This window comes from Trichomycterus rosablanca, chromosome 6 (genome assembly GCF_030014385.1).
Source record: "Trichomycterus rosablanca isolate fTriRos1 chromosome 6, fTriRos1.hap1, whole genome shotgun sequence".
NCBI lineage: Eukaryota > Metazoa > Chordata > Actinopteri > Siluriformes > Trichomycteridae > Trichomycterus > Trichomycterus rosablanca.
This window is the reverse complement of record NC_085993.1, coordinates 35,175,098-35,188,009: the sequence shown is the minus strand read 5'-3', so window position 1 is coordinate 35,188,009 and position 12,912 is coordinate 35,175,098. Positions and strand designations below refer to the sequence as shown.

The following is a 12,912-nucleotide window of genomic DNA, read 5'->3' as shown; positions in this document are numbered from 1 at the left end:
CGTGGACATGGGAGCTCCAGCCAGAAGGGAGTTGCAGTAGTCCAACCGTGAGATTACAAGTGATTGCACCAGAATCTGGGTAGCTTCCCTGGAGAGAAATGGACGAATCTTCCTGATGTTGTACAGGAGGAACCGACACGCTCTTGTCATGTCGGCTATATGAGGAGAGAATGTCAGCTGGTTATCAAGGACAACACCAAGACTTCTTACCTTATCAGATGGTCTGATCTGGGAGTCATCCAGAGAAATGACTAGGTCCTGGGTTGGAGACTGATCTCCAGGAATGAGCAACATCTCTGTCTTGCTGGGATTAAGTTTTAGATGATGAGCCGACATCCATTGTGAGATATCTTGCAGACATGCTGAGATGCGAGCTGAGACTTGCGTGTCTGAAGGAGGAAATGACAGAACGAGCTAAGTGTCATCTGCATAGGTGTGGTAGGAGAAGCCATGGGAGGCTATGACCTTGCCCAGAGAGTGGATGTAGATAGAGAAAAGAAGTGGGCCAAGTACAGAGCCCTGAGGAACACCGGTTGAGAGAGTGCATGGGGGAGATACGGATCCCCTCCATGACACTTGGTAGGAGCGCCCTTCCAGGTAGGAGGCCATCCATTGCCATGCTGAACCTGTTACTCCAAGGTTGGAGAGAGTGGACAGGAGAATGCTGTGATTCACTGTGTCGAAGGCTGCAGAGAGGTCAAGAAGAATAAGGACAGATGACAGTTTGGCTGCTTTGGCTGCATGAAGCTTCTCAGTAACAGCTACAAGTGCTGTTTCCGTAGAATGCGCTGCCTTGAAGCCAGACTGGTACGGATCGTGGAGGTCATTCTGAGTAAGAAAGGCAGATAGTTGGTTATAGACAGCATGTTCAAGAATTTTGGATAGAAAAGAGAGGAGTGAGACAGGTCTGTAGTTGTTGATGTCTGTAGTGTCTAGTGTAGGTTTCTTAAGAAGGGGAATGACCTGAGCCTTCTTAAAAGCAGTAGGGACGACACCTGATGTCAGGGAGTTGTTGATGATGGGTGTGATGAAGGGGATTAGGTCCTGTGAGATGTCTTTGAGGATGGTGGATGGTATAGGGTCAAGTGTGCATGTGGTGGGATTGCTGGATGAGAGGAGCTGTGTAACCTCATCCATGGTGAGTGGGGTGAAGCTGGTGAGTGTGTTGGTGGGTTGAGGGTCAGTTGAAAGTGGGTCAGTCGGAGAGAAGGATTGATTGATTTTGTCGATCTTGTCCTGAAAGAATGTTGAAAAGTCAGTAGCTGAGAGAGGCATAAGGGGGAGGAGGAGGAGGGTTCAGAAGAGAGGAAAAGATAGCATGAAGCTTACGTGGGTCAGCAGCAGATTGTTCAAGCTTGGCTTTGTAAAAAGATGTTTTTGCAGCAGTCACATCAGATGAAAACCTGGACAGCAGATCGTGGTAGGAGTGGAGATCAACACTGAGCTTAGATTTCCTCCACTTTCTCTCAGCTGCCCTTAATTCTCTTCTGTTGCTGCGCAGTGCATCTGAAAGCCAAGGAGCAGGGTGAGAAGGTTTTCCTCGTTTGAGGGTAGGAGGACAGAGCTGATTGAGGGATGTTGAAAGAGAAGAGAGTAGAGTATTGGTTGCGGAGTTGAGTGGAAGGGTAGCAAGCATGTCAGGGTTAGGTAGTGAAGTTAGGATGGTGGAGATCAACAGGGAGGAAGATAAAGAGTGAAGATTGGGGCGTGTTGTAAGGGTGAAAGTGTGGTTGGAGGTAGGAAGAGTTGGGAGACAGAGAGAGAAGGACACAAAGTGATGGTCAGAGAGGTGGAGTGGGGTGACAGTGAGGTCCAGAACAGAAGCTGGACGGCTGAAGACCAGGTCCAGAAGATTGCCTCCTTTGTGTGTCGGAGGGCTGTGGTTAAAGAGGAGGTCGAAAGATCAAAGAAGAGGAAGAAGACAGGAGGACTGAAGTGTAGGGAGATTAAAGTCACCAAGAAGAGTCAGAGGAGTTCCATCTGAAGGGAAGAAACTCAGAAGAACATCCAGCTCTTCTATGAAGTCTCCCAGTGCACCAGGTGGTCTGTAAATGACAATGATATGAAGAGTAATCGGAAAAGTAACAGTAATAGCATGAAATTCAAAAGATGAAATGTTAAGGTGAGAAACATTCACAGTAGTGAATTGCCATTTCCTGGTCAGGAGCAAACCTGTACCACCACCCCTACCAGATCCTCTCGGTGTATGAGAGAAGGTGTAGGCAGAGGATAAGGCTGCTGGTGTTGCTGAGTTCTCGGTGGTCATCCATGTCTCAGTCAGTGCCAGGAAGTCAAGGCTGTGAGAAAGTGCAAAAGCTGAGATAAAGTCAGCTTTCTGGACGGCTGATTGACAGTTCCAGACCCCACCTACCACCACTGTTTGAGACTGTTGCAACAGTTGGGGGTAGATGAGGTTGCTGGCGTTGCTGTTCCTATAATGTGCCCTCTGATGTCTGCAGGGTCTGTGAGATATAAGCACAGGAATGTTTGAGTAGCACATGCTGAGAAAAAGTTTGATAGATTGAACAATGTCAGAGACTGATAGTACTTACCCAAGTTAGTTTAGATTAGTAGAAAAAAACCTAGTGATAGAGAAAGCCAACCGCTACAGACGGAGATTTAATTTTATACTAAGCTTAGCCCTGCCCCTCAATTCACACCTAGGCCTCTAACAATAGGCACCTGAAGCCACTTTAACCAATCAGCAAAACACAGATTAATGCATCAACAGACTATCTTTTAACAATAGTTAAATGCTACTTAAATGCTACTTCAATTCTAGCAATGTTAATAATCAAAGTTACAAAGATAGAGTCTAGAACAAGTTACAGCAAAAAATATACACTTTAACCAGAAGCTTACCTTACCCAGGAATACAAATGAACACTATAAAAGTTACAAGCACTGATTTAAATTCAACTTAAATTGCATCTTGTGCTTATGTTGCATAAGATGAATGAAGCCTGTCCGGTGTAGTTAAAATAAAAGTGAAATTGTTTGTTTTTATGTCCTTGCATTAATTATGTTTCTAGGCTAAGTATAAATGGTGGCTGTTAGTGTTCTTCTCTTTAGTCTTTCCTCTGGCCCATGTCTCATTCTTTCATTCACTCACGTATATTGATGCCCAGTGCGTGGGTTGCAGTTTCCCTTCCTGCATAGCAGAAGTTAATCAGTTCAAATACATTTTTCTCTCGGTGTCCAAAAGAAGTAGACTAAAAGCCTAACCAGAAACACACTCTCATTAAATAAGCAGGGGAGATGTTATGAACTTTATAATGTCAATTATAATGAGAGGTAAGTAACACTTGCCAGCTAAATATAAATATAAACTTTTATTTTAGCAGAAAAGGTACAAAATGCTTTTCTACAAAATGAATATGGGACCAATTGAGGGTCTATAAATCACGATGCCATATTAGGGCCACTGTAAAAAATATTTTTTTAGTTTTAATTTTGAGAATAAAGTTGTACAAGTTTCAATTTCGAGTATAAAGTTGAAACGATGAGTCGAAAGTCGAAATATTATGGCCAAAGTGCCGTCACATGCGGCCGTCGTAGGTTTGTCAGTTCAGAGAAGCACGGGTCTCAGTACCTAGATGGCAGCCTCCAATGCGCGTTACCAGTAACCCATGATTACTTTTGGGTGGTTGTTTGTATTGTACGCTACCATCCACATGACATGACGACTCTACCCGTCAATGCAACCATTTATAGCAATGCCATACGGCTTTAGTTTATTGTACGAGTCCATATGCCATAAGGCTTTGGGGCCTCGGTTGAAGTACTGGTGACGATGCAGACGCCGAGTGCACCGGTGGCGCACATTCTTCTAAACAAACACAGTTTATTGCAAAGCCATTTTAGCATCCTTACACTAATAACAAACTGGTGCTGATGTGCCAGGAGATTGGGGATTATTTTATTTGTGAAACCCATATGAAAGTATAACTTTACCAAATCATGAACATCCCTCATTTTAACATCAGGATGTTGCTATGGCCGTAATATTTTGAGTGTATTCTTAAAATCATTTCAACTTTAGCTGAATGATGAAAATGTCTGCCTGTGTTTACTAATCCAATGGGCGGCACGGTGGCTAAGTGGGTAGCACTGTCGCCTCACAGCAAGAAGGTCCTGGGTTCGATCCCCAGATGGGGCGCTCTGGGTCCTTTCTGTGTGGAGTTTGTATGTTCTCCCCGTGTCTGCGTGGGTTTACTCTGGGTGCTCCGGTTTCCTCCCACAGTCCAAAGACATGCAAGTGAGGTGAATTGGAGATACAAAATTGGCCATGACTGTGTTCGATATAACCTTGTGAACTGATGAATCTTGTGTAATGAGTAACTACCGCTCCTGTCATGAATGTAACCAAAAGTGTAAAACATGACGTTAAAATCCTAATAAACAAACAAACAAACAAACTAATCCAAATTAATGTCACATAAGTTATAGATTTGCTTTCAAACATGCTGGGGTGAAGGAACCAAGAAAGATAAGGGATGCCCCACCCCCATGTTTGAGAGGCTTCTTGTGACCCCCAGTAAAATAATCCAAGTTGTGTTTAATTGATTTCATTCATAAGATTTATTTTTAATTTAATTGTAAAATGTTTAGCTTTAAAGCTGAACGTTTAGATCTGCGACTCTGATAGATGCACACAATACATTTGGCCACACGACCGCATAAAAAAAATCTTTTGGTGCGGTGGTAAAACATGCTAGACCACAACTGCTGAAATCTACAGCTTGCAAATTCAAATCTCAACCATGCGTCCAGACAGCCGACACAATTGGCTAATGAACGCTGGGTGGGAGCATTTAGAGGGATTCCTCATCACAGCTGTAATTACGGACTCTGCTGGTTGGTCGATGGCACCTACATAGAGAGGGGATGCTGAAGAACAGTGCATGGACTCACTACATATGTGAAACTCACTGCACGACTGATCGGTGATAGGGGGTCACACACTACACCATCTATCACCAGGAGGAATCTCAGACGAGTCTATCTATGCTTTTTCATAAAAACACACACAAGATGTGACAAGAGGTGTAATAAAACCATGTCCAAAAATGCACGCCAGCAAGAAGCAAGTGTTCAAAGTTGTTTGAGCGCTTATGTGTAGCGTAAAAGCAAGTAAGAAAAATAAATGAATCTGAGTGAATCTGGCTACGTGACCAGCAGGGATTGTCTACAAAAAGAGTTGGAAGTCAAATAAATATTTTTTGCAATGCAGCGTGAGTATTATAGTTTGGCGTGGAAGTCACAAATACTGTAAAGCTTGTGTGTGTGCCGATGTCTTTTGATATAAACTATATTATGCCCTGTTCCACATATTTACAACTCCTCCCCCAGGGTTTCCCTTATATATTTTGCATTCATAACAATTACAAACCTGATTGCAACACCTTTCACACTACATGATTTTGAGTTGCAGACAGGTCCAGATATTTAACATGCTAGATATTTTTCTTGAGCCTGTGAGCAATCAACGAGCCGCTCGGATCGAGTCATTGAACCGTTCACACAGCGATCGAGAGCCGATTTTGAGCCCCGATCAAACGCCGAGTTGCCTCCAAGCTGCCACATCTAGTGGCTACCTGTCGGCGAGCGTAAATCAGGGCAAAAATCATGTAGTGTGAACTAGGCATTAGGTACAGCCTTCCTCGAACAGGGTAGGAGTCTGCAGCAGTGGAGAAGAGATGTAACCTGGGTAATTGGAAATGCCTAGGAAAAAGGGGAAAATGCATACATGGAATACAAAATGTTTTGGATTAAGATTTCTTTAAGAACAGAACGTTGGGGTGTCAAAATGTATAAAAGCAGAAATAAATATATGCAGAAAGTATGCAGGTGCAATTACTTTTTTATAGCACTCTTTTAAATGTTCTGTACACTGATGATTCTAAAGCTTGTATGTGACTCTTGTATTGTATCATCTGTGCAGGTGCTAGGCTGGATCCGTAACGGTGAGTCCATGCTCACGGCCAGCACGGTGAACGCCGGGTCTTTATCTGAAGCAGAGCAACTACAGAGAGAACACGAGCAGTTTCAGCTTGCCATCGAGGTAACAGCTTCACACATGTGAAAGCTCTGTTCATTTAAATGTAAATATAAAACTGATGTATACTCCCTACAAAATGTTTGGGAAGGATTAGGGCAGCATGGGAAAAACTTTGCCCTGCCGAGGGTTTGTTATTCCAAGAAAATAAATGTAGTTTTTGTTTGTGTAGACACTTGTAGTAGGTTGGAAAACCGGTGTTTATTTTGCTGATAAAACAGGTGGCAGATAGACTGAATCATGTGGATGCCAAGAAAGCAGTAATATAGTAAAGATGAAGTAGGAAGTCGTATAGAGGCTTTTAGGATTAAGTTGTTGTCATTCTGCCCAGAGTGGTGACTCATCTACAAAATGAAACATTCTATTATGTAGTTAAACAAGGTAGTGGAAAAACTGCATTAACAAAGCATGCTACATTCATTAGTAGGACTTTATACAATAAATTACCAAAAGTATTCACTCACCCATCCAAATCATTGAATTCAGGTGTTCCAATTACTTCCATGGCCACAGGTGTATAATACCAAGCACCTAGGCATGCAGACTGCTTCTACAAACATTTGTGAAAGAATGGGTCGCTCTCAGGAGCTTAGTGAATTCCAGCGTGGTACCGTGATAGGAGGCCACCTGTGCAACAAGTCCAGTTGTGAAATTTCCTCGCTACTAAATATTCCACAGTCAATTGTTAGTGGTATTATAACAAAGTGGAAGCTACTTTTTTCACTTGGTGTATTGTGTGTGTGTAGAATTTTGAAGGAAAAAATGAATGTAATCCATTTTGGAATTGTTTGTTTGTTTGTTTATTAGGATGTTAACGTCATGTTTTACACACTTTGGTTACATTCATGACAGAAACGGTAGTTACTCATGCCACAAGATTCATCAGTTCACAAGGTTATATCAAATACAGTCATGGACAATTTAATATCTCCAATTCACCTCACTTGCATGTCTTCGGACTGTGGGAGGAAACCGGAGCACCCGTAAGAAACCCACGTGGACACAGGGACTCCACACAGAAAGGACCCGGACCGCCCCACCTGGGGATCAAACACTGCACCTTCTTGCTGTGAGGCGACAGTGCTACACCCATTTTGGAATAAGTCTGTAGCATAACAAAATGTGGAAAAAGTACAGTGCTGTGAATACTTTCCGGATGCACTGTATATGACATACTTCTACAGGAGTACACATTAACTATGTGTACTCCTGTAGACACATTAACTATGTGTACCCCCCCCCCCCCCCCCCCCCCCAGTCTCTTTTGCATGCAGATTCCCTTCAGAGGACCCATCAAAGTGCTTTACAGCTGCAGCAGAGAGCGGAGGTAATGCTGCAGGCGGGTCACTACGACCCGGATGCGGTTCGAGCCTGCGCTGAGACTGTGGCGCTGCACTGGCAGACCCTCATGCTGAAAATGGAGGACAGACTCAAGCTTGTCAATGCCTCTGTGGCCTTCTATAAGACCTCTGAACAGGTGGGTTATGTGGGGCATGTAGGCATTTTCAACAGAAGAAACAAATTCGTGCAATGTTCCTGAAAACACTGACTCCTTTATGTTTCACAATAAGTGCCCTTGAACTACATTATTAATAATTATAAATATTGATCATTTCAATGACTTGGGTTTTTGGGTTGAATTGATCACAATGCAGAAGTCACTTTTTTTTTGTTTAAATTGAGCACAGATTGAGTGCATTCATCAAGCTACCAGCCTCTTTATTGTGCTAATTATATAATAATATTGTATTAATATTGGTTTGCTCTGTTACATTTGGGTACTAATAAATAAATCAAATAAATGATATAAATCGCCGCTCAGGTGGCGCAGCGGTAAAAACACACACTGCATCCGGAGCTGGATCTTGAGTACGTCGTATCGAATCCAGCTCTGCCTTACCGACCGAGGCTGAGCGGCTATATGAACAACGATTGGCCTGTTGTTCAGATGGGCGGGACTAAGGTCGGAAGTGGGTCTCTCTCTGTCAGAATGGTGCAGTTAAGACCTCTGCTGGCTGATTAGAGGTGCCTACACGGAGACGAGGAAGGAGTGCTCTTAGGGTGTGTCACTCCGCACGCAACACTAGGTGGTGCCACACTCACCAATGTGTGGGTGGCAAGATGCATACGGCTTGCTGCTCACGTGTCGGAGGGGGTGTGGGTTAGCTTCGATCTCCTCGGTCAGGGCAGGGATCGGCAGAGGCAGAGAGGAGGCTTGATGCAAATTGGGCAACTGGACATTCTAAAGGGGGAGAAAAAGGGGAGAAAATGCATAAATAAATAAAAAATGATATAAATCCATGTATAAAGCATACAAATCTACAAAGGGATGTTAAACTGATAGCGGATAGTTTAGTATAGTGTGGTATATTCTAAAACATTAAGATACTGATAAGAACTTGATAATTTAACTCAAGATTCAAGTGAAACTGCACTTGTGACCTGGCATGCTAAGTTTCCTAAGGCTGAGGCAAAAAGGCTGTGTCTGATTGCAAAATGTTTAATACAAAGTGACTTAGTACTAAAGACACTATTTTTAGCACACTATTTTGACATACTTTGTAGCAGTAGCCAACCATGACTCTTAAACCTTGGCCCTCTGTGTCCCTCTAAAAAAACTGCCTAAATGACTGTGTATTAAGATGTCACTAGAAGGCCACTTTATATTTGACTTTAAGTGTAAAGTTGTAATATTTTGAGAACAGTCATAATACTTCATGAACACTGTTTCAAGATGTAAAACTGATATAATATAAAGTTTAACTTTATCCTCAGTGTCCCTCAATTTAACACAATTGCTACCTTTCTGTTGCATACCCTTCGACCATAATATGTCAACTTCACAACTTAACAGTGGACCTAAACTGCTCTCATATTTTACTCCTTCAGTATCGCAACAGTTAGAAAACAAAGATTACTATTTCAAGTATCTACTTTTCCTAAACCTTAAAATACTTCTTGCGTTATTCCCTAGACACCAAGTTATTTATTTATTCAGAGAACAATACATACTCTATGTACCTACATCAATACCTACATCTGCTAAAACCAGCTTCAATTAGCAAAGATTTGTTCACATTTTTTGACCTAAAAATTGCAAAGCCAATCAACATGAAAAAAAGTGAATCAACAATTCAATTATACTTCAATTATTTTTGTAAAACAATTCAATTATTCCTACTTTCTGTGATGTGTTGGGCTGTGTGTGTGTGTGATGTTCAGGTGTGTAATGTGTTAGAGAGTCTGGAGCAGGAGTACAGGAGGGAGGAGGACTGGTGCGGGGCGCACGACAAACTCGGTTCCACGTCAGACACGGACCACGTGTCCCCGCTCATCAGCAAACACCTGGAGCAGAAGGAGGCCTTCTTAAAGGTTTTACACACATTATAGAGTATCATGTTCATATACACACAGTGCATATGTTTAAATACACCTGGCTCTGTTTGGGAATGGCAACACGCCAGGAGCAATCACTACTACAGTTAAAAATTCTTTCTGCAGCACAGTAAAATAAATTCCAAGTGTAGAATTTATGTAAAGGCTTTACAATCAAGGAACACTAAACACACAGGGCTTTAAAAACACTGGATGCTGGTAAATAAGGGCCATCTGGGACACAGCGCCCTTATAAATAAGACCCCGAGACCATAGGACACTGGACACCAAGAAAATAGGGCACTAAAAATGTAGAACACTGGAAACATAAAGGCTGAAAACAGAACCCTAATACACAGGGCACTGGGTACATAAGACTTTAGAAAAACAGGGTACTGAGAATTTAAACTGGTCTAGAAAGCATACAACCCTATAAACAAAGGACCCTAGGGACAAAAGGCTTAAGGGAAACATGGGACCCTTGAGAATACAACATTTCCTTAGGAAACATGGACCCTGAGAACAAAGGGTTTAACTCTGATAAAATAAAGCCTTGTAAATTGAGGGCACTGGATACTTTGAAGGGTGGCACAGTGGCTAGCATTGTCGCCTCACAGCAAGAAGATTCTGGGTTTGAGTCACAGATGGAGTGGTCTGGGTCCTTTCTGTGTGGAGTTTGCGTGTTCTCCCTGTGTCTACATGGATTTCCTCTGGGTGCTCCGGTTTCCTCTCACAGTCGAAAGACATGCAGGCAGGTTAATTGGCAATACTAAAGTCCCCTAGATATGAGTGTGTATGTGGGTATTTGCCCTGTGATGGACTGGTGGCCTGACCAGGGTGATTCGCCCAGTTAATCGAACCCACTGCTGACCTCAATAGGATAAGGTGGTGGTAAAACAGACACTGAGTGAATGAATGGATATTTTGAGCCCTCCTTTAAACACCATACTTTATAACCCTAGTGTTTGAGATATATCCTACAAATTAATCAAGCCACGTCTGATAGATTGTGATTTCTGCCTCAATGTCAGAGGGTAGCAAGAAATAACAAGACCGAAAGTCACATGCACTGTAATTAATACACACTTCTGTACTGAGTATATAAACATACTGTCGTTTTGCATGCAGGCCTGCACTCTAGCCCGCCGAAATGCTGAGGTCTTCTTGAAGTACATCCACCGCAATAACGTCAGCATGTCAGGGGTCACCAGCCATAACCGAGCACCTGAGACACAAGTCAAAGGTTGGTCACCAAAGCTTGTCCGAGATGTTTCAGCACACTGTACAGATATTTATGTCTTTATTTGGCCAAGTGTTTGATGTGTATGTGTGTATTGTGATAGCCATCCTAAGTGAGCTGCTGCAGAGAGAGAATCTCGTCTTGCATTTCTGGACACAAAAGAAGAAGCGGCTGGACCAGTGTCAGCAGTATGTGCTGTTTGAACGCCACGTTAAACAGGTGTGTGTGTGTGTCCTTTCCAGCCAATTTACATTTACATTTTCAGCATTTAGCAGACGCCTTTATCCAAAGCGACTTACATTACAGTTACAGTATACAGTCTGAGCAATTAAAGGTAATGGGCCTTGCTCAAGGGCCCAACAGCAACAACCTGGTAGTGGTATGGCTCAAACCAGCAGCCTTCTGATTACTAGCCCAGTACCTTAACCACTAGGCTACAGCTTGCAGACGATATTTGATATTCTCATTTATCCTGTAAACTTTGGCGACCTCTGACTGCTGGCCAAAGAGGATCACAGGCTAGCATGTGTCTTATGTGACATGTGTAAATAAGCCAGAGTGCATTGTTACTCCAGCCAGCAGTAAATTATACAGAGAGCCTCAGCACATAAGAAGGACCACACTTCTAGAATCTTTGTTCCAGAGATGCACAATATGGACAAAAGTACTGGGAGACCTCTTCTATACTTTGAATGCATGTGTTTCAGCCACTATAAATCAATTATGTACAGGTAATTATATGCTCCCTACTATGCATCAACAGTTTAGGGAAGGTTTTCTGTTCCACAGCAAGTTCTTTCAACATACAAAGAAAAGCTTGGAAACTCCAGTGATCTGTACATAGCGCTGACCTAAGCCCTACTGAACAGCTTTGAAATGAACTGGAACATCAATCGAGGCTTTCTTGACCAACACTAGTGCTAAGCCATATACTGTACATCTTTTTTAAATAATTGAGCACAAATTCCCACAGACGTAATTTAAAGTCCTGTGAGAAGCTTTCTCAGAAGAGTGGCTGTTGTTATAGCTAAAAAGATCACATAGAGGTCACTCTCTCTTATGGGATGTCCAAGAAGTTTATGGTCAGGTGTCTAAATACTGTACGTTTAGCCATATAGTGTAGTCTGGCCAAATATACGTTGTTTGTAAGGCAGCACATACATTTTACGAGAGTTCTTCAAAAAGTTTCCGCACTTTTTAAAAACTCTATTTATTAAGAATTTCAAGAACAAATGACATCACTTTTCTACATAGTCACCTTCTGGTGCATTTTTCCCAGTGTTGTACCAACTTTTTAATGCCATCAGCAAAAAATTTATTGGTTGAGCCTGTAGCCACTGATGCACCACTGCTTTCACATCATCACATGAAAATCCTCTTCCCCTTAAAGCTTCTTTAAGCGTCCCAAAAAGTGGAAATCAGATGACGCTAAATCCTGACTATAAGCTCTCTCTCAGTCTCTCAGACACGACCCATTACTACTCCTCCCACCCTCACCGTCTCCAATGAAAATATAAAAGTGGGAAACTTTTTGAAGATCCCTCGTGTATGGTAAAGGTACACTCACAGATTTGCATGCTACCCATGGTATGGGCACTAATACAACTCCATACCATGACATACCCGAGATTTTGCACTTTATGTTGCTAACAATTAGGGTAGTATGTTTTTCTTTTGCTTGAGAAACACAATGTCTATTCATTCTTAAAAGCTTGACTTGTCAGGCAACGATACGTTTCCTTTTCACTTAAGCTCAAAGACGTGACATGGAATTTCATATGGTTTTCACTGTGCACAGTACAGCAGATTGTCATTTTTTTTTAGAAAACCCACAATAAACTCCCTCCTTCTTTCAGGCACTAGACTGGCTGCAGGACAAAGGTGAGCAGTATTTATCAACACATTCATCTCCAGGTGAAACCACAGAAAAAACTCAGGAACTACTCAAAGAATATGAGGAATTTCGTCTTTCTGCAAAGGTAGAGTGATGATTTACTTCTTTAACAGATTACTACTTAAATAAACTTTCTTAAACAGTCACACTGCAGTGTTTGGTAAAAGACGTGCATGAGGTAACACACTGCAACGTACTGCATGAGCAGTGGAGGCTGCTGGTCTTTCAAAGAGGGGAAGCTCATTGTCGGCTTACATCATAAAATTTGTTAATTTATTTATATATAAATGTATAAATTCTCCCCTTTGTTAGTTTTCAAGAAAATGGCATGAAATGGGTTGCAGT

The 12,912-nt window shown here is 42.2% G+C and overlaps 1 protein-coding gene across 1 annotated transcript in view; it reads left to right on the top strand.

Annotated features, from left to right (window-relative positions):
- kalrnb (kalirin RhoGEF kinase b) overlaps positions 1-12,912 on the top strand; it is a 159,914-nt gene that overhangs the window by 82,198 nt on the left and 64,804 nt on the right. Inside the window, exons 16-21 of the mRNA XM_062997761.1 lie at positions 5,945-6,064; positions 7,317-7,535; positions 9,281-9,430; positions 10,562-10,676; positions 10,777-10,892; positions 12,530-12,652. Of these exons, the coding sequence (XP_062853831.1) occupies positions 5,945-6,064; positions 7,317-7,535; positions 9,281-9,430; positions 10,562-10,676; positions 10,777-10,892; positions 12,530-12,652 (843 nt within the window). The remainder of the gene's footprint in view (positions 1-5,944; positions 6,065-7,316; positions 7,536-9,280; positions 9,431-10,561; positions 10,677-10,776; positions 10,893-12,529; positions 12,653-12,912) is intronic.